Genomic DNA, 25,066 nt, shown 5'->3' on the forward strand with positions numbered 1-25,066 from the left:
TGAGGGTTAGGGTCGCTTAAGGACATGCATGTATGCAACTACAACGTAGACTATTCTAAGTCCAAGAAACTGAGTGCCCCTGATCTTGTCAACCAACCAAGCCTACAATCCTCGATATCCAGGACTTTATTGTCATATCCCATGCTAATCAAGCGGCTGAGGTCTTCCCTAACTAAACCTCCACAGACGTGGGCATCCATGTAGTCCTTCTCTACCAACAAGAGAGGAGTGCTGTTAGCGACAGAGCGTGATTGACAATCTTGAGGCCAAATCTATTTCCCTTCCTTCCGCCATGGGTAGCAGCCAATACCCGATATCGATATCGATACTTCCCTAGCCTAGACGAAAACGATGCATTGGGCCTGCGAGTAGGCGGAAAAGTAATTTATCGGAAGATTTTTAAAAAATCGTTCCAGATCTAATTAGCTTAAGGTTGGAAGGTGGATGCTTGCATAGGATCACCGCTGTGACTGTGCCTTCGCCAAACGCCTCGACGCGACAGTGGCATGGGTACTTGGTGCCGGGAGAGAGAGGCAAGCAAACGCTCTTTATTATCTTATAATACCTCGTCAGCGGGTTCGAGCAGACCTGCGTTTTGTGCGTGAGTATTGAAAGGGTTATCCAGGTAAGTAAGCTGGCGTTATCGGGTGTGATCGCCTTAGCCACAGTTCGATATCAAGGCTAGAACTAACACCAGTACCAGGTAGACAAAGTACATACATGTGTTCAACCAAAGTCCTCGATGCGAACGGTTAGTTACACCCCCGGCACTTGATTGTCCCTCCCTCCAGATGGATTGTGGTCCAAGGTAGCATGCGAAACAATCCCGGATACTGGTTTTCAGCCCCTCCTACGGAGAAAAGGAAGGTACCGCTGAACTCTATCGAATAACTCGTGTTACGATAGAGCGAGGATTTTAACGGTTGTTCCGCAGAAAGAGTGTTTTCTAGGATGCGGTAGCTGTACCTGAACCGAAGTGGCTGCTGATAACAGGTACGGGTTACACAAGACCGCGGAGGAAATAAGTCTATTCCTTTCCCTACTAACATATAAGTGTTCAAGGGTGGATATATATATCCTTTTGCTTTATCGTTGTGAAGAGGTTAGTACAATTATAGTCCCTGCATCGATCAATCTAATTTATGTAATTGACCCGTTTAATTAGGCCCCACCGATTTAAGCTCCTGCTCTGTACAGTAACGAATCGTCTGTAGCTACATGCAAAACGGTACATCTATCGGTGCGCATCACGATCTTTCCCGCCTGAAATGGAGACACCTGCTACTTTGGATTATATAACATTACCCGAGCAGCTAGGTAGTTGAGTAGCTGGTAGCACATCAACCGCACATGGAACGATGGACTTGCTGATAAGTACAGTCCTATCGCCACATTGGCTAGTGACACAAAGAACACAATATAGTAGGCAGCTACTCTATATTGCATGTATGTCTGTATATAGACCCGCAAATCTCCACAACTACCTCTTCGCGCCTTGCCCCTTACATCTATCTCGATTCTGGACCCCTCTCGAGATAGAGTTAAAGCTGAAAAAGAAGGTTGGGGCTAGATGGACGCGGGTACCCGGAAAACCATGCAATGGGACGATTTCAGGCGTGAACCTTTTTTTTTGCCTTCCGAGTTGCCAAGCAGGAAGAAGCAGGGGGAGGGATAAGGAGGGAAAGGGAGGGAAAGGAGGGAAAGGGAGGGAAGGATTGCTTGTAGCTAGGTACTTAATGCTGGCTGTTTGTCTTTCAATCCTGGTTAACTCTATCATCCTTCGACCCTTTGTCGAGGAGGATTCCAAGTGAACGCTTAAGGAACATATCCATCTGGGAAGTGTTGGTAAGTAAGCTCCGAGTGCAGCAGAAAATAATTGTGGTTAACAGTGCATTTGCTGGAGTTATAGTCATCATTTTCAATTCGAAGAATCTTGATCCTGTGATGGCGGTGTTTACCAAGATATGGGTAGCACTTGCAGTGGCACTGCTGCTCATAAACATCCAAGGAACAGTAGCGGAAAAGGTTTCGAAAAACCCAACAGATACAATCACTAGCGGAGGCATGTTATCTCCCCCGAATATGGAGATACAGATCGAAACTGACATTGCGAGAACTACAGGAGACAGCACTCGCAGCGGCTACCAAAGCACCCACAACCTCGACCCCAATGTCGTCTCATCCGGCAGCTTCAATCAAATCTGGAAGCAAAAGCTGCTCGGAAACTACAACGGCTTTACCGAACGTAAGTTCCCATCATAATCCACTGCTTTTAATTGCGTCCTAACTCCGCACATATAGAGATCTATGCCCAACCGCTCGTCTTCACGCCCTCCGGGCAAAGCCAATTCGTCTACGTGATCTCGCAAATGAACATCGCCTACCGTCTCTCCGCCACCACCGGCGAGATCCTCGCCTCCCGCCAGCTCGCGATTCCCTTCCTTGTAAGCCCCGACCTCGAAGGCTGCAACGACATCGCCGACTGCGTCGGCTCTACCGCAACGGGCGTCATTGACCCCGATCTCGGCGTGTGGTACGTCACGACCAAGACATACGTCGACCAGACCATCAACACTCCGCAGGGGCTCGCGGCAGGGCGTTATTACATCCATGCACTGGACGTGATGACGCTTGAGAGTAAGCCGAATTTTCCCATCCCGCTGGAGGGCATTGTGGCCGATAATGCGCCGTGGAGGGTGTTTGAGGGCGGGAAACACCACCAGCGGCCTGCGCTACTCCAGGTGGGTGACTATATATATGCGGGATTTGCATCGCATTGTGTGCAGTGGAACTTTACGGGGTGGGTCATTGGATGGCATGCGACGGAGGGGAGACTGTTGACAAAGTACGCGATGGAGGGGGGCACGGAGAAGAGTGGCATCGGAGGTGGCATCTGGATGTCCGGTGGTGGGCTGGCGAGTGATAATCCGGGGAGGATGTTCTTTGCAACCGGAAACGGGTATGCGAGTCAGCTTGCGGACGACCCGGTTCCTGGGAGACAGCCGCCCACATCGCTAGAAGAGGCGGTTGTCAATATGGCGATCAACGGTGATGGGACTCTGACACCGACGGATTTCTTCATGCCATGGGAGAAGAGAGATCTGGATGGAATGGATAAGGACTTGGGCACATCCGGGTTTGCGTTGTTGGATCCAAAGGTGTTCTCGACGGATAGTGTGAAGAGGATAGGGTGTGTGGCGGGAAAGACGGGGAAGCTGTATTTCCTCAATTTGGATGATCTGGGTGGATATCAGATGGGTGTCAATAGAAAGGATAAGGCGTTACAGGTCATTGAGATGGCGGGACCCGTCTTTGCGACTGCGGGATCGTGGCCGCATGACGGCGGATATGTCTACGTTACGCCCGTCGGCCACCAAACCGTCGCCTTTAAATTTGGCAAGAACAGCGCTGGAGAGCCAGTTTTCATACAAGCCGGTGTCACAACGGAGAGCGCAGCAGGACGTCAAGGCGTCGGGCATGCCTCGGTCACCTCGCTGAATGGACAGCCTGGCTCGGGAATCCTCTGGATCTCGGACGTGGATGGATCAAATCTGAGAGCCTATGGCACTGTTCCGGTGAATGGCATTTTGCCGACTCTGGCGTTGCTCAATAATGTCGGGCAGGTCAAATTCTCGAGACCAACATTTGGGGACGGGAAGGTGTACTTGACGAGCCATACCGGATATGTAACCGCCTTTGGATCCCCCGTAAATATGCCGCTGAACTGCTCGTCGCCGTATGATGCCGGAACGGTCAATATCGGGAATACTTCCACTGTCAGCATTACCTGCCAGTCAAAGATTCCACTGACGATCAACACTATCGACCTGGATATTTCAACAAATTTCAAAGCATTTGGATATACTCTCCCAAAGACCATGGCAGCTGGTGAGACGTTCATCTTCAGTGCCAACTTCACACCACAGGCCGTCGGACCACTCAGTACAAACATCAACATCCGCACCACCAACGGCGGAACCGAGCAATATGCCGCCAACACCCCCGTCGGTATCCGTGGTGTTGCCCTCTCACAGACACCAATCTTGACCATCCAGCCCAACGTCCTATCGTTCGGCGAGTCGATCGTCGGCGCAGACATCTCCGGAAAGGATCTTCAATTTTCTATCCAAAACGACGGACAGAGCCCACTAGTCATTACCGGTTACCAGATCAGCGCAAATAGCTCTACGGGACCGTTTTTGTCAAACGGGACGACTAAGAGTGGTCCGTTTACTTTTGTGAACCTTCCGCCGGTGGGGTCGTCTGTTCCTGGAACGTCATCCATCTTGACGACGGTCAACTTTAACGGTACTGAGGCGGGGTACTTTACTGTATATCTGCGAATCATTACAAATGGCGGAACAAAGGTTGTGGGCGCATTCGGGACTGCGGGGTCTGCACCTAAAGCCGTGTTGGAGTGGCAGCGTCTAAACGGGACCTGGGTAGAGTTCAAAGCCGGTGTTCCATTCGAATTCGGGCAAGTTCCACTCGGGACACAGCAGTTCAGAACTATGCGACTGAGCAACAAAGGCGGCACAACACTCACCACCACCATCTCCAAGCCACCAGTATCCGGCGCTCTCGCCGCCGTAAATGCTCTTGGCTCCATCGCAGAGGGCTCCCAGATAGCACCTGGCGCGTACGAGGAGGCGTCGTTGATTTGTTCGCCGCCGAAGAGCCAGGTCAATGAGGATCCGACGACGCTAAAGGCGGTGTGGACGATGAATAATAACGATCCGACGTTTGGGAAGCATGAGATTGATTTTGTCTGCAATGGTGCTTCGACTCAGGTTGGCCCGCTGGATTCGAATGGGCAGGCGTGGTACCGGTACCTGGGTTGCTATAAAGATGCGAATCCTACGAGGAACCTGGAGGAGCTGTTGTATTATAGTGTGAATAATACGAACGGGATATGCCAAACGGACTGTTTCCAGAAGCCGCAGATGTTCCCGTTTGCGGCGACGCAGTATGAGGGTGAATGTAAGTCTTTTCCATAAAATCCATTGATGTGTTTTGTCTTGCTGACGTGGGATATTGTATAGGCTGGTGTGGGACGAAGGCGCCGCTCGTGAAGGTGGCTGATACGTATTGTCAGTATCTTTGTAAGGGTAATTTCCAGGAGTACTGCGGAGGAGATGGTGCGTATATGAGTCTGTTTGCGGATAGACGTCAGTACACTCCCGGGAATACAACTATCTCATCTTCGTCTTCGAGCATTGCTTCGTCCACGACTATGATTCCTTCTTCTATGCCTTCTGGCAATATTTCGTCTACTGTCATTATTTCATCCTCCACCATGTCGAGTAACCTCTCGATATCTATAACTGCTCCAACCATATCATCCACCTCTGTCATCTCATCGTCCACAATATCTCCATCCGCGGTTCCTACGGGCAGCTACCAATATCTTGGCTGCGCAAACGAAGGCACAAATGGCCGAGCCCTCTCAAAAGACGCCACCGCGAGCTCAACTCTGACAATTCAAAAATGCCAAGAGTACTGCACCGGCAAAGGGTATCCTCTCTCCGGAATGGAGTACTCTACCGAATGCTATTGCGGCCTCACTCTCGAAAACGGCTCCACAATCGGCGGCACAACTCAGTGCGTCATGGCCTGCGGCGGGGATCCAGCGCAGATTTGCGGTGGTCCCGGAGCTCTGTCGGTTTACAACAACACACTACTGGGTGCTCCAAGAACACCGGCTGTTGTGCCGAGTGTAGATACGTTTTTTAGCCAGGGATGCTACACCGAGGGCCTGAATGAGCGGGCTCTTGCGGGAGGTGCTACGGCGGCGAGTAATATGACCGTTGCTGGTTGCGTGGGATACTGTAAAGCTGGAGGGTTTCGATATGCAGGGATGGAGTACAGTACTGAGTGCTACTGCGGTTCTGCACTTGCTGCGACGGCGGCAAAGGTCAATGATGGAGATTGCAACATGTTGTGCGGCGGCGATGCATATGCGTACTGCGGAAGCGCCGGAAGACTCAACATCTACCGCGACATGACCGCCAGCAACTCCACCAGCTCAACGATCATTACCACCTCCCCCACCGCATCAGCAACACCAACAGTAACCTCCTCTACCGCAACTCCAAGTGCAACGATAAGACCCAATTTCAAATATGTCGGCTGCGCAACCGAAGGTACTACCGGCCGCGCCCTCACCCTCGCCAGCTTCGCAAACTCCACCATGACGCTCGAGCACTGCCAAGACTACTGCACAACGCTCGGCCACGCCCTCTCAGGCGTCGAATACGCCAGCGAATGCTTCTGCGGCACGCATCTCGAGAACGGGTCCACCCTCGGCTCCCCCGCCTGCACAATGCCCTGTGCCGGCAACGCAGCCGCAATCTGCGGCGGGCCTAGCGCGCTGAGCGTCTATAATAACACAGACATCGGGGCGGCTAGGGAGCCGGCGGTAATAGCAGGCGCGGGCGGGTATGTGTCGGCGGGGTGCTATGCGGAGGGTGTGGGTGAGAGGGCGCTTGCGGGGGCGGCGACGGCCGCGAGTGGGATGACGGTGGAGACGTGTGTGGCGTTTTGTAAGGAGGGAAAGTATAGTTATGCGGGTGTCGAGTATGGGACGGAGTGTTACTGCGGAAATGGCCTGGCGGCGACGGCAGTGAAGCTTGGGCAGGAGAAGTGTGGGATGGGGTGTGGCGGGGATATGTATGCGTTTTGTGGCGGGGCTGGGAGTCTGAATGTTTATGTGGCGGATGCGGTGGTGAGTTCGTCGGTGATCCTACCGAGTTCGTCGGCGGTGTCGAATTCTTCGATAACGTCAAGTGTTTCGACGGTGTCGACATCTCCGCCGGTGTCAAGCTCTTCGGCGGTGTCTGTTGGGAGTTCGGCAATCATTACTTCGAGCTCTTCGATGATTATTTCGAGGCAAGTTTCTAGTTTGACATCGTCCGGCGCATCATCAGCTACAGCTCCAGTCACAATTACCAGCCAGACAAGCTCCACTCCAACCACATCTCCAACCTCTTCAACATCCTCAACACCCACCGCAAGATCAGAGTACAAATACCTCGGCTGCGCAAACGAGCCCTCCGGCGGCCGCGCGCTCTCCAAAGCCAGCTTCACAAACAGCACCATGACCCCCACCCTCTGCCAGGACTACTGCACAACCAAAGGCTACCCCCTCTCAGGCGCCGAATACTCGACCGAATGCTACTGCGGCACCACCCTCGAGAACGGGTCCACGCTTGGCGGATCAACCCAGTGCGTCATGGCCTGTGGTGGAAATCCGGACCTGGTGTGTGGTGGGCCCGGAGCTCTGTCGGTGTGGAATAATACGGCGGTTGTGCTGCCGAGGGCGCCGAAGATTGTCGAGGGCGTGGATGGGTATGTGGCGTTGGGGTGCTATAGGTATGTCTTTTTTTCCTCCTTTCTGTTCGTGTATTTGGTTTCTTGGTAGGGTGGTGCTGATACGGTTGGTGACGGTAGTGAGGGCGTCAATGAACGCGCGCTGGCGGGGTCGATGACTACAGGTGCGGGGATGAACGTGACTGTCTGCGTCGGCTTCTGTAAAGCGGGTGGATACAAATACGCTGGTGTCGAGTACTCCACTGAGGTATGTAGTCCCAGTTTAATCCTAGAAAATAGTAATTGAGTACTGATGGTGGATGGCGGGTAGTGTTATTGCGGTGCGGCGATTACGGCGACGGCAGCGAAGGTGGCGGACTCGCAGTGTGGGATGCTGTGTGGCGGTGACGCGTTTGCGTATTGTGGGGGCGCGGGGAGGATTGGGGTATATGTAGCGAATGCGACGGTGGTGAGTACGAGCACGTTGGTGTGATACCCGATGGGAACTATCACCGCTGTCTTGTCCGTCCCCTTGATGGGTTGATGAGATGGGTTTTCGTTCTGGGTTTTTTCTTTTTTCTCGCTGGATCTGCTTTGTTTGCTGACCGGAGGTTACCTGTTGGTGGGGTTGATCTGGGTCGGATGTTCTAGTTTCGTAATATATAGTAACAAATAAATAGCTAAATCTTAAAGTCAAAGAAGCTGGTGCTGGCCGTTAAATAGTTGTGTGATCTCGTGTATCTTCGGAAGGGGAATTACAGAAGTGGGGTTTCTGGTAGGTATATGGGTGTTAAGTCCGAGTGATAACCTGTGAAGCAGATATCTAGAAATGTTTAATCAACCGTATTCAGTAAGGGTCGATGTATCATCCTGATTGCGATAGGTTATCTACAATCCATACCAATGGGCATCAAGACCCAAGACTCGAGAACCACGCAAAGCAGATATCTCCGCAGTAGTTCCAAACAACTCCCTACTAGGGAAATCAGTCGAGGTGATACTTGATAACATGGTACCACTCGCTATAAAAGCCTGATTGGTGAGATTCGGTGTTTCCGCGTTAATTTTGTGGTTCTCGGATGGGGAGGTTTCTGCGTGTGGGGGGTGGTTGCAGGGTTAGGGGAGCGAATATAGGTCAGGGTTAGGTGTAACTGATAGATGTAACCAGGGTTAGGTTTGGTTTTGATAGTTGATATTTTCGATATACGGGGAGGGGAAATCACTCTGATTTGGCATCATTATTCTTCCAACAGGGAGAGGAAAGAGTTCCAGAATTTGTTGATCACAAATTTTGATTCCCACCGTCATGGCCATACATAACACTAGTCTCCGTCTAGGAGCTCATGAAAAAGAGCTGGTGTATTTCCCACAAGCATAAGGGATATAGAGCTCGTCGGTACATTGAAACAATAGAAGGCCAGGATATGGTAGTCGATAGCGCCAAGTACATGAAACCCTAACCCTACTGGGCTATAGAATGTTCAATTTCGTTGCGCGTGTGTAGAATGGGACCTTTTGTGTGTATAGTTCTGTTTTGGCTGGTAGGTTCTGTGGGTAGTGGTGTGGCGCTAGGTTAGGAATGATCGCTGGGTTTTGGGGAAAAAGGGGGGAGGGGGGGCTTGACACGGAGGAGGTGTATTCGTGATTTCTATGGTTTTTATTGTACTTACTAGCTTGGATTATCGTGTTGTGCTTTAATGATACGGAAGCCTTGTGGTTATTGCTGGCCCCTACATACATGTACATACAAAATCCTTCTTGCGGAACAGAAGAGGAAAACGAGTGATAATCTGTGACTGGGAGGATGAGCGAGTGATAAAGCATGAGTGAGCTTGCTGTGGGAACTTTGGGTGCGCTTGAGGCCGATGTAGGAGGGGGGAAAGTGTTTAGAATAGTAGAGAGTTTGATGTAGATGTACAAATAAAACAATGAAGCCAAGCAAGCCCAGTGAGATGTTAATCTATTCACCTCGACGCCTTAAACCACAACGCAAAAGCGCCTAAAAACACCCACAACACCACACCCAGCGCCGCACACCCACCACGCACACCCAGCACCCCGCCTACCCCCCCCCCCCCCCCCCCCCCCCAGAAGCCTAGCATTCCACCAAGACCGGCAGCGCCCCAACCACACTCCTCACCTCCCCCCCACTCACCCTCTGCACCAACCCCACCTCCCCCAACAACGCCCTATTCCTCTCCCTCACCCACACCGTACTCTCCATATCCTCCTCCGCGCCCTCCCTTACCGTCCGCACCATCCTCGGCACCTTCGGCACACTGAACCTATCTGTCTTGCCACGCGGACGTGCGTTCTGGCAGTCGTCGCTGTTGCAGTCGCTCAGCAGCACGAGGATGATGGTGTTTGGGAGAGATTCGATGAGGGTGTAGAAGGAGTCCAGGCTGCCGGTGGTGTAGGGCGTGCAGTAGACGCCCGTGGAGAGTGTCAGGGCGCAGGGATAGAAGGTGAATGTGCGGCAGTGGCGTTTGTCGTCGGTGGCGGCTGGAGAATGGGACATGGTTAGAATACCATGTAGAAGAAGAATAGGATATGGAAGAAGAAGGAGAAGAGGAATCTAGGGAAAATGAAGTGTCAATTGATAGCCGGACTTGGGACTTGGGACGGACAGAATAACCAGGCATCTTCCGGCGTCACTTCCGTCTCGTCGCAGGAGCAGAAATAGTGCTTCTTAACAAGGTGTATACACATTGTTATGTTGTTCTTTCAATTCGTGCTGCAAGGTTATGTGGTGGTTGCGGATGAGAGGGATGTGGGGCCCTGTGCCTGTGCCTTTATACTGGCCACGAGGCTTGGCGGGTGTTGTTTGTGAGCGTTTTGGTGGTGTGTGTGTGTGTTTCTTGGGTTAACGTCGGTGGGAGAACGTGAGGTGGGTTTTGTGGTTATCAGTCGAATGCCGGGCGAGGGAACTTGAAAGTGAAATCATTGAAAAAGGGTCAATGACGGCTTGTCAATAAGATTGGAGTGGTAACAACTTGAATAGGCATTATCTCACAAAGAAAACGAGTAAAACACACAAAACACCGCAGCAGAAAGCGAATCTAGAGACCCAGAAAATACATAAACTATTCTAAAATAAAAAATAGATATAATTCAAGCTACTCAGAGCGGATGGGTAAGAGACCAACACCCTACCGCTACCTCTCCACCAGCCCACCCCCGACCGACATCTCCATCCCTCCCCCCATTCTCCTCTCCACCACCTCCAACAGCTCCTCATTCCTCTCCCTCACAAACACACACCTCTGCATCTCCTCCTCCGCCCCCCTCTTCACCCCCCTCACCATCTCCTCCTCCAACAATGCTCCAAAACTATCCCTGGCCGCCCTCTGAGCTCCGCGGGACTTACATCCGCCCATCACATTCCTCGCTACATCCACATCCAGGTTACGTTAGTAATCAATTTACAAAACCATTGAGAACAATAAGCCGGGGAGAACAACTTACACCCTAACCCGCAGTCTCCCAACGACACCAGTATAATGGTGTCGGAGCGGGCCTTGATCTGCCGCTGATAAGACTCGGCGTTGCCGCGCCAGGGGACGCAGAGGCTGGCGGCGGTCCTGGTGCGCGTGCAGGGATAGAAGGTATAGCCTGTGCACATGTTTCTGTCGTGGCCGTCGACTGGGGGTTGGTTAGTATATGGGGATAGAAGGGTTGAGTAGGGGGTTGACTTACGTATAAAGACGGCATCACGAGCCGTGACTTCTAGCGTGGGACAGCCGCAGAAGGGGTAGTATGTTATGACGTGATGGCACATTTTGATTTCAAAGGGCTTGATGTAAGGTATTTAGCTGTGGGATACGGCAAAGTTTCGGTGGATCAACACGGCACAGCTAATCACGAGGAATGGCTTTTATGGCTATCGCTTTCACCGGTTTTTATAAGACGATTCTATATACAGCGAAAGCTTGCTATAACGGTACCTTCTATAAGGGTAATCTCTCTATAACGGTACCACTTCTCGGACCTTTTTGCCCGGATTTCAGCACAATCACCTCTTATATAAGGATAATCTCTCTATAACGGTACCAAATTCCTGTCCCGAGCGTACCGTTATAGCAAGCTTTGGTTGTATACCCATTATCATTGTGTATCACATTGTATAACGGAGTACGTATAGGGTCTTGAAGTGCCACATAAGGTAGCCACCTATGTGGCGCTGTTATGTACGATATGCATTGAATATGCCAGGAAGCAGTGGTTAGAATGAGCCTTTTCATTGCGTGGATATAGAAAGGAAAGTACACGGATACATAAATAGAAGGACCTGGAAGCTAAAATACTCATAACATAGGACGCACAAGATTAATACTATCAACCACTTATAGTAGGTCAGGAGTTGGATATGGACTCAAAAAAACCGTTAACATTCGCCTGCGCCAAAGAGGTTGACACTACTGAGAAGATGCCTATTCCTCTCCCTGGACAAGATAATCTCCTCAAACTCCTGTTCGCCCCCTGGCTTTACCCTGCGTGGAACCTCTGGTACAATTGGCTCGCTGAATCGGCCAGTTTCTCTTCGATGTCTCCTTAGTTTACAGCCCCTAGGGTCATTGGCTGAGTTCGTAGATAGTTAGTGGTTACCTAGATAATTACAGAGGTTTGGGGTATGGGGACACTTACGATCCAGGTTACAATCGTCCAAAGAAACAAGAATGATGGTGTTATAACGCTTCTCTAGTTTCTTACGATACTCCCGTTCATCTCCTGTCCACTCTACACACGGGGCCCCGTTGATCTGGATCAGGTTACATGGGTAGAAGGTGTATCTAGTGCACACTATCTCTATGCTGAAATAGCCTTTGACTACGATCTGTTAGAACATGTTTATGGAACAGTATCGTTATAAAGGATCAGCTTACTCATGAATATGGCGTCGTCAGCATCGAGTAAAGTTCTGCGGCAACCGCAAAAGTAGAAATCTTTGATCTGGAAGATGCACATCTTGCCTTATTTTATGACGACTTTATAACTGGAGTATATATCTCGCGTTCAGGAGTTCAGAATCTGTATGATGGTTATGGTGCTGCACGTAGTTCTCGACGCCTATGGTCTGGTTTATATCGGTAGTATCAAGACCATGGGCGAGCATCTAGTTCGAATGCCTTCACGGTTAAAAACCCGTTCTTGTATGACAATTGACAGCGTCAGAGATTATAGAATCTCAGGCCGTAGCTAACCTTCACCCTACATAGGGTCAGATTAAAGAGTCGGGTGCCGTGAAGGAAACTATCAATTTGTGACACGCAGTCTTGTACCCAGGCAGATTAATAGTATCACACTCTTCGAGTCAGGATATTTGACCAATCTTTTCATAGAGTATGTAAGTCGTAATCAAATGGAATTGATTGAATATTTCAATGCTATCTTCTCAGTAATTAGTATTTGTCGAGGTGAAACACTTCTTAGTCAGCTTTAGGTGCTAGATGTTTGTCTCTTGCGAGTTCCTGTGCGAGAGTAGGTTTGAGTTGTAGGAATGTTGATAAAGTGAGTGATTTCTGATGATTGTCAGAAGAAGGAAGAGTACTTCACGTAGGGATGCATGAATGCCCATGACCAAAGGCTCTGAGAGCTTCATTCCCTCAGCAGATTGAGTCCTTCTCGAGCACCCTCCCTTCGCTGGGCCGGATTCTCTTCCATTCTCATTTAAACATCCGAGGAAATCTTTTGAGAACGGTAGTTCCCTGCATGGTGTTTTGATAAAGTGTATAGAAGCGAAGCTATTGAAGTGTTTGTATAATTGCTTATCAGAAGTTGGACGACCAAAGCTATTGTTCATAATGTTTGCTATTGTTGATGAATCATGGTGTTCTTTCCGGGGTGGTGGTTGTGTCCGAGTTCATTAATCAGAGGCCAGCTACTCTAATCATGAGGACAGCCAAGCACAAGGAGTAGAAAAGGTGGAGCTTTACAAAGAACAGAGGTAGGCTCGTCCCCAACCCGTCTACATCCATGCTTCCAGAGGACGTACTGTGAGCAGCTTGTGTAAAAATATGGCATTGCGACATCGGTTATGTATGGTAATTACTCATGTATAAGGGATGACTCATAGTTGGAACAAGGAGGCTTAGCGCTAGGATTATGTAATCAGGGGATCACGTGGTACTAAGAACTATCTGTATATAAGGAGCAACAAACTCCCATAGTTGTCGCTGGAACTCAGCGGCGCAATAGTATCTTCTTTGCACTATAAACATATTCCTCACAAAGGTCACGTGTTCAAACCCTCCTCAAGTCGTCTATTCTCCCACACTCCAATCCACAGGTTATGAGCCCGGGTTCTGCCAAATAGAATCCGCACTACACCATCGCTACCTCGCTTAACTCAACAACACTTCATACAACATCATGCCTTCAGAAGGAGAATCGTCATCCAAGGCTGCTGAGATCAAACCCTCAGAGACAACAGCTACCAGTAACATTCGTCTCAAGTTTGATGGACTCCCTAAACTACAAGGGCAATCCAACTATCAAACTTGGGCGAGTGCCTGGAGGATAACATTCGACGCTGTAGACTGGTGGGAAGCGTTGAGCATCGAGAACCCTGACGAGAATGACACCGAACTCAGCAAAACCGAGATAAAGAAGGCTCGTAAACAAATGCACAGCCTTCTCATCTCTGCTGTATGCGAAGAAATACAACCAACAGTCGTCTCCGCCGAAAATGCATTCTACGCATGGAAGGCGCTCAAAGACCTCTACGATCGTGTCTCACCCAACACCACGATCACCCTCCTCAGCCGCGTCCTAGACACGAAGATGCAAGAAGGCGGATCACTGACCGAGCATCTCGCGACCTTCGATGCGAACTGGAATACTCTTAAGTCCAGATGCCAAAGCGCAGACCACAAACTCGCTCAGGCTCTCCTACCCCTTACCAAATCCAACGAAGCCATGGCGGCATTCCTCCTAAGTTCGCTACCCAAATCGATGAGCAACGTCGTCGACAACATCCAAACCAAACAGGATGTTACCTACGAAGACGTACGCCAACGACTACAGAACCTGGATGAGGTAGCCCCTCAAACAGGGAACAAGGTACTCCATACCAGGAGTACTACAAGCGACAAGGAATGCACCTGGTGCAAGAAAAGGGGACAGCCTTACAAAGGCCACGAGTACACGGAGTGCAGAAAGCTCAAAGAACAGAACAAGAACAGAAAGGGAAGGAGAAAGGACAACTCGGCATCGGTTGTAGTAAATGACTCTACAACCACTATCTGTATGGTACGCCACGACATCTCCCAACCCCTTACTTGGATCCTTGATTCTGGAGCGACCTCTCACGTCACACCCTTCCAAGACCAACTCATCAACATCCGACCTCACACCGGCAATGTCCGAACAGCTGATGGAACCAACCACGCTGTCACCGGAATGGGAAGCGCTAGTTTCAGCTGCCACCTTCCCGATGGAAGTAGATCTTCCATTATCCTCACCGATGTGCTGTTGGTCCCAACCTTGGGAAATGTGGGATTGGTCTCCGAAACCGTGCTCGACAAAAAGGGATTTAGAACGGAGTCAGGAGGAGGAAGCAAGTTGGTTACAAAAGAAAAGAAAGGAATAATTTGGGCAAAACTGGAGAAGGGACTTTGGAATGTACAAGTAGTTAGCAATACAGTTCGTTTGACCTCTTACGATGAATGGCATCAAGCGTTAGGCCACCCTACGACACTAGAAAACTTGTATCACGACATTCAAAGACTGCCTCCCAAACCAGAAAGTTTCCACTGCAGTCAATGTGCACTATCAAAAAGCGTACATAAGAAACCTGCACCAATTAGTACTAGATCCAAACGACCATTCGAACTAATCCACTCCGATCTATCTGGAAAGTTCAGTATACAGTCACAAGGAAAAGCTCAGTACTATATGTCCTTCATCGATGATTTCACCCGCTTCGCATGGATATACCTCCTGAAACAGAAAGAAGACGCAAAAAAGGCCATCAGGGATTACGTTACAAGGATCGAGAAACAGTATAGCACAACAATACTGAGATTCAGAACGGATGGTGGTGGTGAATACATCAACAAAGACATAACGAACTACTTCGATTCACAAGGAATAGTTCACGAACAGACTCCCCCATACACTCCTGAATCTAATGGAGTTGCAGAACGATTCAACAGGATGGTAACCACAATGGTCAGGTGCATGATCATGGACCACCCTAAGTCGTTATGGGGAGAAGCATATGCAACAGCTGTCTACCTCAAAAACAGGCTACCTCACAGTACGCTTAAGGGAAAAACCCCCTTTGAAGCCCTGAAAGGAACCAAGCCAAGTATACAACACCTTCAACCATTCGGCAAAAAATGCTATGTCCACATCCCAGAAAACTCTAGGCCAGCAGGAAGCAAACTAGCACCCCGAGCGTATGAAGGAATCATAGTTGGATACTCAGACAGTGATAAAATATACCGTATCTGGATAGGAACACAACATAGGGTAATTGAAAGTCGGGACGTCACATTCCCCCCTCCTGAATCAGGGGAAGTCTCAGTGGAACTCGACTTCATCCCCAGCCTGAAACCAGAAACGGCAAATGCACCATCAGACGACGGATACGAATCAGAAGACAGGTCTGATCCAGAACCCGAGTCAAATGCAATCGAAGAGAACCGTACAGAAATGCCAGGATTGTTCCCGGAATCACCGGAACTGGTTAGAAAACCACCACCGGCTACACCAGACAAGGGAAAACAACCTGCCGTACCTATGGGACAACCGCGAGACCCAAGAGATAACTGGGAGACAATTTCAGCACCAGTCGTACCATTCAAAGACTTCAAAAGAAAACCACTTGAGTCAACGACACCCAAAGGTACACCACCACAACCTCCAAAACGATCAGATCGAATACGCCAGCGAAAAAATAGAGCAATTGAAATGGAAGTACGAAGGAAAGAGTATGACGAAAAGGTAGTAGAACAACAGAAGTTACTTTCGAGTTATATCGAAGATGTGAAAGAAAATGGCCCAGGAAACAAAGCCTCTGAACAAGAATTAATCGATCAATACAAAGAAGACTTCAGACGTCATAGGGCTGAGTTAGACACGGAATATCGAGACGTATCCGAACTCCCTCCGAACTACCAAATACACCTCGTAACAGAACCTTCCACCTTCAATCAAGCTATGCAGAGCGACGATCAACACCTATGGAAAAAGGCGATACAGACTGAGAAAGACGCCCTTGACAAAGCCCACACCTGGGATATTGTCAACAGACCATCCAACCGAGCAGTAGTCAAAGGAAAATAGGTATTCAAAGTGAAACACAACGCGGACGGAACAATCGAGCGGTACAAAGCAAGGTACGTTGCTAAAGGCTTCACCCAAGTACAGTACCAAGACTACGATGAGACCTTCGCCCCCGTTGCACGATATGATTCTCTACGGCTCCTACTGGCACTAGCTGCACACAACGGTTGGATACCACAACAAATGGACGTAAAGTCAGCCTTCCTGTATGGTGTACTCAAGGAGGAAATCTACATGGAACTGCCTGAAGGCTACAGGCAGGACAACAAGGTTTGTAAACTTCGAAAATGCATATATGGACTAAAGCAATCACCCCGTGAATGGTATGCTTGCCTAGCAGACTCCCTTCAACGGAAAGGATTCGTCCCAGCCAAATTCGACCCATGTGTCTTCATACATAAGAACCACCATCTATACATATCGGTGTATGTAGATGACATCATGATATTCGGACCCGACTCCCCATTCAGAAAAGAAATCAGACAACTACTTAAGGCAGATTTCGAATGTACGGATCTCGGTAACTCGAAGTTCATACTGGGAATAGAAATAACGGTAACCAACAACGGTATCACGCTATCACAACGCGCATACATCAACAAGATCCTGGATAAATTTGGAATGAGTAACTGCAAACCAGTTGGCACACCACTCGAACCGAACCTCAACCTTCACAAAGGCGAACCGGAAGACCAAATCGAGAAACCAACTGAGTACCAATCCATAATAGGATCACTGATGTACGCGAGTATAGCTACCAGACCTGATATCACCCATGCCGTTACCGCTCTCTCTCAGTACTCCTCATGCCCAACTGAGGACCACCTACGAGCAGCCAAGCGAACTCTCCGATACCTCAACGGAACCAAAGACTGGAACCTGTTCTACCCGAAGGGGAATACTAGAACACTCGACGGATTCTCAGACAGTTCCTACGCTTCAGACCTAGATGACAGAAAATCGTTCTCAGGATACGTGTTCAGACTAGGGAAGTCAGCTATCAGCTGGAGAAGCCGGAAGCAGAAATCAGTCGCAGTCTCAACAACAGAAGCCGAATACATGGCCCTGTCCCTCGCAGCTCGACAACTGGTATGGATTCGTAACGCCTTGCTCGAACTCCAACAACAATACCAGTACTTCATACACGCCGACAACACAGGTTCTATTGAACTCTGTCGGAACCCACGCATCCACGACCGGTCCAAGCACATCGACGTTCACTACCACTATACACGTGAACAACTCGAAGCCGGAACCTTCGAAATCCTCTACGTCCCTACCGAAGACAATGTCGCGGACATAATGACCAAAGGACTACCAAAACCAGCTCACCAAAAATTGTCAGAATTGATACGATGTGGCAAGTGAGGGGAAGTGTAAAAATATGGCATTGCGACATCGGTTATGTATGGTAATTACTCATGTATAAGGGATGACTCATAGTTGGAACAAGGAGGCTTAGCGCTAGGATTATGTAATCAGGGGATCACGTGGTACTAAGAACTATCTGTATATAAGGAGCAACAAACTCCCATAGTTGTCGCTGGAACTCAGCGGCGCAATAGTATCTTCTTTGCACTATAAACATATTCCTCACAAAGGTCACGTGTTCAAACCCTCCTCAAGTCGTCTATTCTCCCACACTCCAATCCACAGCTTGCTGCAAGTAACGGGCTGGGTACGAGACTAGAACAGATGTACATGTACGTTTATGGTGGGCGTGGCCACTTGGTTAAACTAACCTACCTGTCCCGCCCGGCCAAGAGAAAATCAGATAAGATAAGCCCCTCTGGCCCCCTTGCCCTTGGTGGGTGGGGATTATAATTTAGCCGTGGGTCTCGATGCAGGACAGCAGGTGTTTAAAACGGCCAAACCGGATTAGTGAAACTGGACTTTGCCCATGTTACCGTCCCCAGGTTCGAATCCTGAGGCGGGCAAGTTAGCAGATGGTGGATCAAACCCCCATTGCCTATTCATTAACGGACAGGAGCCCGAGACATATATTATCGGCCAAGGAGTGAATACGCGGTCAAGGAAAGCTTCATGGAGAGCGCTCATAGGACAATTTATCTTAACCGGATCATAGATTAGGTTATCTATTATATTCCTCGAAACATAAGGTTATAATTAAGAATAAGTAGTAAAACAAATACTTAGACTAATATCCATCCCTAACCATTACTCCAACCAGAATTAACCAAGAAACACTCAAGCACTAACACCAAAGAATCGATCAAACCAAACCTAAAACACCGAAACTCATCGCAAAGACGCAGAAAAGAAGCTCAAACAAGATATAGCTCACAAAACGTAGTCCCGTGCTTAGAAGTTAATTCCTCTCTCTCTCTTGAATCAATTCGATGAGCCTCTGTCCATCAACCCCAATTTTGGGGAAGCGCTGAGGCCCGATATTTGGGACGCCATCAACGGTAGTTGGATTGTTGAAGTAGTCGGTCCTGCGTTTGCCGTTGCCGACTTTGCAGCCCATGTTCACATCCACTGACATTATGTTAGTTTGAAACAGCCAAAGAGGGAAAAGTAAATTTTTGACCTCCGAGACCTGTTTTCCTGGGAGGCAAAAATAGGAATGCGAGATATATCAGCAGATTAACTACCCGTTTCATTTCATCTCCATCTGCCTTCCGGCAAACCAGGCCCGACGGTTCCAAGACAATACTCAAACTAGGAAATCAACATACCTTTCATGTTACAGTCCGTAAGGTGCACCCTAATAATCGTATCCTCGCGTGCCTCGATTGCCTCACGGTACTTCCTCTCGCTCCTATGCGCCACGCACGGACGGCCAGTCCGTGTGAGATTAGCGCAGGCCGTGAAACTGTACTTGCGGCACATCTGGTTGCCGTTGCCCTCTGTATATGATGTTAGCTATAGATATAGAATAGCAAGTGACACTATAGGGGAAGCTGGAATGAACTAACCGCACATAGTGGCGTCCTCGGGGGCGACGTAGATGTTTAGATCGCTGCAGAAGGGGTATTCGTTGATCGTGTAGATGCACATGATGGCGGTGGCCTTTTGATTAATGATGGGAACTGGATCGGGGATCGGAATGTTGTGAAATAACTGTTCGCGAGATGATATACTAGTGAGTGGAGTGCGGATTAGTGACTTGGTCTGAGGCCGGTTGGGGACTAGGGATTTTATGGGCCTCATATTGTCTGGATTCTACAGATTTAATTACTATGGCACCTATAGGAGCTCTGGTATACCACGAGTACATAGCCAATCATTTCAAATATTAGGTTTCTGCAATACAAAAGGAGGCCATCTGATTGGGTTGCATCCCCGGGTTTAGCCTTGTGGCCAATAAACGTGGTGCCAGTAGTACCCGACTATGCACTCGTGGTATTGAAGTGGGATAAATGTGAATTGGAGTGTGGGAGAATAGACGACTTGAGGAGGGTTTGAACACGTGACCTTTGTGAGGAATATGTTTATAGTGCAAAGAAGATACTATTGCGCCGCTGAGTTCCAGCGACAATGATGGGAGTTTGTTGCTCCTTATATACAGATAGTTCTTAGTACCACGTGACCCCCTGATTACATAATCCTAGCGCTAAGCCTCCTTATTCCAACTATGAGTCATCCCTTATACATGAGTAATTACCATACATAACCGATGTCGCAATGCCATATTTTTACACTTCCCCTCACTTGCCACATCGTATCAATTCTGACAATTTTTGGTGAGCTGGTTTTGGTAGTCCTTTGGTCATTATGTCCGCGACATTGTCTTCGGTAGGGACATAGAGGATTTCGAAGGTTCCGGCTTCGAGTTGTTCACGTGTGTAGTGGTAGTGAACGTCGATGTGCTTGGACCGGTCGTGGATGCGTGGGTTCCGACAGAGTTCGATAGAACCTGTGTTGTCGGCGTGTATGAAGTACTGGTATTGTTGTTGGAGTTCGAGCAAGGCGTTACGAATCCATACCAGTTGTCGAGCTGCGAGGGACAGGGCCATGTATTCGGCTTCTGTTGTTGAGACTGCGACTGATTTCTGCTTCCGGCTTCTCCAGCTGATGGCTGACTTCCCTAGTCTGAACACGTATCCTGAGAACGATTTTCTGTCATCTAGGTCTGAAGCGTAGGAACTGTCTGAGAATCCGTCGAGTGTTCTAGTATTCCCCTTCGGGTAGAACAGGTTCCAGTCTTTGGTTCCATTGAGGTATCGGAGAGTTCGCTTGGCTGCTCGTAGGTGGTCCTCGGTTGGACATGAGGAGTACTGGGAGAGAGCGGTAACGGCATGGGTGATATCAGGTCTGGTAGCTATACTCGCGTACATCAGTGATCCTATTATGGATTGGTACTCAGTTGGTTTCTCGATTTGGTCTTCCGGTTCGCCTTTGTGAAGGTTGAGGTTTGGTTCGAGTGGTGTGCCAACTGGTTTGCAGTTACTCATTCCAAATTTATCCAGGATCTTGTTGATGTATGCGCGTTGTGATAGTGTGATACCGTTGTTGGTTACCGTTATTTCTATTCCCAGTATGAACTTCGAGTTACCGAGATCCGTACATTCGAAATCTGCCTTGAGTAGTTGTCTGATTTCTTTTCTGAATGGGGAGTCGGGTCCGAATATCATGATGTCATCTACATACACCGATATGTATAGATGGTGGTTCTTATGTATGAAGACACATGGGTCGAATTTGGCTGGGACGAATCCTTTCCGTTGAAGGGAGTCTGCTAGGCAAGCATACCATTCACGGGGTGATTGCTTTAGTCCATATATGCATTTTCGAAGTTTACAAACCTTATTATCCTGCCTGTAGCCTTCAGGCAGTTCCATGTAGATTTCCTCCTTGAGTACACCGTACAAGAAGGCTGACTTGACGTCCATTTGTTGTGGTATCCAACCGTTGTGTGCAGCTAGTGCCAGTAGGAGTCGTAGAGAATCATATCGTGCAACGGGGGCGAAGGTCTCATCGTAGTCTTGGTACTGTACTTGGGTGAAGCCTTTAGCAACGTACCTTGCTTTGTACCGCTCAATTGTTCCGTCCGCGTTGTGTTTCACTTTGAATACCCATTTTCCTTTGACTACTGCTCGGTTGGATGGTCTGTTGACAATATCCCAGGTGTGGGCTTTGTCAAGGGCGTCTTTCTCAGTCTGTATCGCCTTTTTCCATAGGTGTTGATCGTCGCTCTGCATAGCTTGATTGAAGGTGGAAGGTTCTGTTACGAGGTGTATATGGTAGTTCGGGGGGAGTTTGGATACGTCTTGATATTCCGTGTCTAACTCAGCCCTATAACGTCTGAAGTCTTCTTTGTATTGATCGATTAATTCTTGTTCAGTGGCTTCGTCTCCTGGGCCATTTTCTTTCACATCTTCGATATAACTTGTAAGTAACTTCTGTTGTTCTACTACCTTCTCGTCATACTCCTTCCTCCGTACTTCTATTTCAATTTCTCTATTTTTTCGCTGGCGTATTCGATCTGATCGTTTTGGAGGTTGTGGTGGTGTACCTTTGGGTGTCGTTGACACAAGTGGTTTTCCTTTGAAGCCTTTGAATGGTACGACTGGTGCTGGAATTTTCTCCCAGTTGTCTCTTGGGTCTCGCGGTTGTCCCATAGGTACGGCAGGTTGTTTTCCCTTGTCTGGTGTAGCCGGTGGTGGTTTTCTAACCAGTTCCGGTGATTCCGGGAACAATCCTGGCATTTCTGTACGGTTCTCTTCGATTGCATTTGACTCGGGTTCTGGATCAGACCTGTCTTCTGATTCGTATCCGTCGTCTGATGGTGCATTTGTCGTTTCTGGTTTCAGGCTGGGGATGAAGTCGAGTTCCACTGAGACTTCCCCTGATTCAGGAGGGGGGAATGTGACGTCCCGGCTTTCAATTACCCTATGTTGTGTTCCTATCCAGATACGGTATATTTTATCACTGTCTGAGTATCCAACTATGATTCCTTCATACGCTCGGGGTGCTAGTTTGCTTCCTGCTGGCCTAGAGTTTTCTGGGATGTGGACGTAGCATTTTTTGCCGAATGGTTGAAGGTGTTGTATACTTGGCTTGGTTCCTTTCAGGGCTTCAAAGGGGGTCTTTCCCTTAAGCGTACTGTGAGGTAGCCTGTTTTTGAGGTAGACAGCTGTTGCGTATGCTTCTCCCCATAACGACTTAGGGTGGTCCATGATCATGCACCTGACCATTGTGGTTACCGTCCTGTTGAATCGTTCTGCAACTCCATTAGATTCAGGAGTGTATGGGGGAGTCTGTTCATGAACTATTCCTTGTGAATCGAAGTAGTTCGTTATGTCCTTGTTGATGTATTCACCACCACCATCTGTTCTGAATCTCAGTATTGTTGTGCTATACTGTTTTTCGATCCTTGTAACGTAGTCCTTGATGGCCTTCTTTGCGTCTTCTTTTTGTTTCAGGAGATATATCCATGCGAAGCGGGTGTAATCATCGATGAAGGACATATAGTACTGAGCTTTCCCTTGTGACTGTATACTGAACTTTCCAGATAGATCTGAGTGGATTAGTTCGAATGGTCGTTTGGATCTAGTACTGATTGGTGCAGGTTTCTTATGTACGCTTTTTGATAGTGCACATTGGCTGCAGTGGAAGCTTTCTGGTTTGGGAGGCAGCCTTTGAATGTCGTGATACAAGTTTTCTAGTGTCGCAGGATGGCCTAACGCTTGATGCCATTCATCGTAAGTGGTCAAACGAACTGTATTGCTAACTACTTGTACATTCCAAAGTCCCTTCTCCAATTTTGCCCAAATTATTCCTTTCTTTTCTTTTGTAACCAACTTGTTTCCTCCTCCTGACTCCGTTCTAAATCCCTTTTTGTCGAGCACGGTTTCGGAGACCAATCCCACATTTCCCAAGGTTGGGACCAACAGCACATCGGTGAGGATAATGGAAGATCTACTTCCATCGGGAAGGTGGCAGCTGAAACTAGCGCTTCCCATTCCGGTGACAGCGTGGTTGGTTCCATCAGCTGTTCGGACATTGCCGGTGTGAGGTCGGATGTTGATGAGTTGGTCTTGGAAGGGTGTGACGTGAGAGGTCGCTCCAGAATCAAGGATCCAAGTAAGGGGTTGGGAGATGTCGTGGCGTACCATACAGATAGTGGTTGTAGAGTCATTTACTACAACCGATGCCGAGTTGTCCTTTCTCCTTCCTTTCCTGTTCTTGTTCTGTTCTTTGAGCTTTCTGCACTCCGTGTACTCGTGGCCTTTGTAAGGCTGTCCCCTTTTCTTGCACCAGGTGCATTCCTTGTCGCTTGTGGTACTCCTGGTATGGAGTACTTTGTTTCCTGTTTGAGGGGCTACCTCATCCAGGTTCTGTAGTCGTTGGCGAACGTCTTCGTAAGTAACATCCTGTTTGGTCTGGATGTTGTCGACAACGTTGCTCATCGATTTGGGTAGCGAGCTTAGGAGGAATGCCGCCATGGCTTCGTTGGATTTGGTGAGGGGTAGGAGGGCCTGAGCGAGTTTGTGGTCTGCGCTTTGGCATCTGGACTTGAGAGTATTCCAGTTCGCATCGAAGGTTGCGAGATGCTCGGTCAGTGATCCGCCTTCTTGCATCTTCGTGTCTAGGACGCGGCTGAGGAGGGTGATCGTGGTGTTGGGTGAGACACGATCGTAGAGGTCTTTGAGCGCCTTCCATGCGTAGAATGCATTTTCGGCGGAGACGACTGTTGGTTGTATTTCTTCGCATACAGCAGAGATGAGAAGGCTGTGCATTTGTTTACGAGCCTTCTTTATCTCGGTCTTGCTGAGTTCGGTGTCATTCTCGTCAGGGTTCTCGATGCTCAACGCTTCCCACCAGTCTACAGCGTCGAACGTTATCCTCCAGGCACTCGCCCAAGTTTGGTAGTTGGATTGCCCTTGTAGCTTAGGGAGTCCATCAAACTTGAGACGAATGTTACTGGTGGCTGTTGTCTCTGAGGGTTTAATCTCAGCAGCCTTGGATGACGATTCTCCTTCTGAAGGCATGATGTTGTATGAAGTGTTGTTGAGTTAAGCGAGGTGGCGATGGTGTAGTGCGGATTCTATTTGGCAGAACCCGGGCTCATAACCTGTGAATTGGAGTGTGGGAGAATAGACGACTTGAGGAGGGTTTGAACACGTGACCTTTGTGAGGAATATGTTTATAGTGCAAAGAAGATACTATTGCGCCGCTGAGTTCCAGCGACAATGATGGGAGTTTGTTGCTCCTTATATACAGATAGTTCTTAGTACCACGTGACCCCCTGATTACATAATCCTAGCGCTAAGCCTCCTTATTCCAACTATGAGTCATCCCTTATACATGAGTAATTACCATACATAACCGATGTCGCAATGCCATATTTTTACAATAAAAACAGATACAAGCTCCGCCTGGGCATTTAAACCTATACCATTTGGTCATGATGGATCACTCGAGATATTTGTTCTCAGTAGGAGATCTTTAGGCTGGACTTCACAGCCGGTTTAAGCCCTAGTGTATAAGCGAGTATTTCCAC

General features: G+C 48.8%; 6 protein-coding genes across 6 annotated transcripts; 1 reads left to right on the plus strand and 5 right to left on the minus strand.

Moving 5' to 3' along the window:
- Positions 1 to 1,944: 1,944 nt before the first annotated feature.
- On the plus strand, positions 1,945 to 7,801 carry H6S33_010939 (uncharacterized protein; the record flags this gene model as incomplete). Its single annotated transcript, XM_044842314.1, has 6 exons — positions 1,945 to 2,062; positions 2,123 to 2,245; positions 2,302 to 4,980; positions 5,043 to 7,347; positions 7,450 to 7,576; positions 7,640 to 7,801. 6 exons carry the CDS (start codon positions 1,945 to 1,947, stop codon positions 7,799 to 7,801), a joined length of 5,514 nt encoding a protein of 1,837 aa, XP_044696869.1.
- Positions 7,802 to 9,403: 1,602 nt separating this feature from the next.
- Positions 9,404 to 9,826, minus strand: H6S33_010940 (uncharacterized protein; the record flags this gene model as incomplete). Its single annotated transcript, XM_044842315.1, has 1 exon — positions 9,404 to 9,826. The coding sequence occupies one exon, from the start codon at positions 9,824 to 9,826 to the stop codon at positions 9,404 to 9,406; it is 423 nt and encodes a 140-aa protein (XP_044696870.1).
- Positions 9,827 to 10,463: 637 nt separating this feature from the next.
- H6S33_010941 (uncharacterized protein) lies at positions 10,464 to 11,086 on the minus strand (the record flags this gene model as incomplete). Its single annotated transcript, XM_044842316.1, has 3 exons — positions 10,464 to 10,696; positions 10,774 to 10,950; positions 11,005 to 11,086. The coding sequence occupies 3 exons, from the start codon at positions 11,084 to 11,086 to the stop codon at positions 10,464 to 10,466; spliced, it is 492 nt and encodes a 163-aa protein (XP_044696871.1).
- A 606-nt stretch (positions 11,087 to 11,692) lies between these two features.
- H6S33_010942 (uncharacterized protein) lies at positions 11,693 to 12,273 on the minus strand (the record flags this gene model as incomplete). The annotated part of the gene is made up of 3 exons (XM_044842317.1): positions 11,693 to 11,886; positions 11,953 to 12,135; positions 12,192 to 12,273. 3 exons carry the CDS (start codon positions 12,271 to 12,273, stop codon positions 11,693 to 11,695), a joined length of 459 nt encoding a protein of 152 aa, XP_044696872.1.
- Positions 12,274 to 18,925: 6,652 nt separating this feature from the next.
- Positions 18,926 to 19,770, minus strand: H6S33_010943 (uncharacterized protein; the record flags this gene model as incomplete). The annotated part of the gene is made up of 3 exons (XM_044842318.1): positions 18,926 to 19,095; positions 19,296 to 19,466; positions 19,536 to 19,770. 3 exons carry the CDS (start codon positions 19,768 to 19,770, stop codon positions 18,926 to 18,928), a joined length of 576 nt encoding a protein of 191 aa, XP_044696873.1.
- A 497-nt stretch (positions 19,771 to 20,267) lies between these two features.
- Positions 20,268 to 24,554, minus strand: H6S33_010944 (uncharacterized protein; the record flags this gene model as incomplete). The annotated part of the gene is made up of 1 exon (XM_044842319.1): positions 20,268 to 24,554. The coding sequence occupies one exon, from the start codon at positions 24,552 to 24,554 to the stop codon at positions 20,268 to 20,270; it is 4,287 nt and encodes a 1,428-aa protein (XP_044696874.1).
- Between the last annotated feature and the right edge of the window lie 512 nt (positions 24,555 to 25,066).

The sequence above is a fragment of the Morchella sextelata genome (assembly GCF_020137385.1).
Source record: "Morchella sextelata strain SCLS chromosome Unknown scls_5, whole genome shotgun sequence".
Lineage (NCBI taxonomy): Eukaryota > Fungi > Ascomycota > Pezizomycetes > Pezizales > Morchellaceae > Morchella > Morchella sextelata.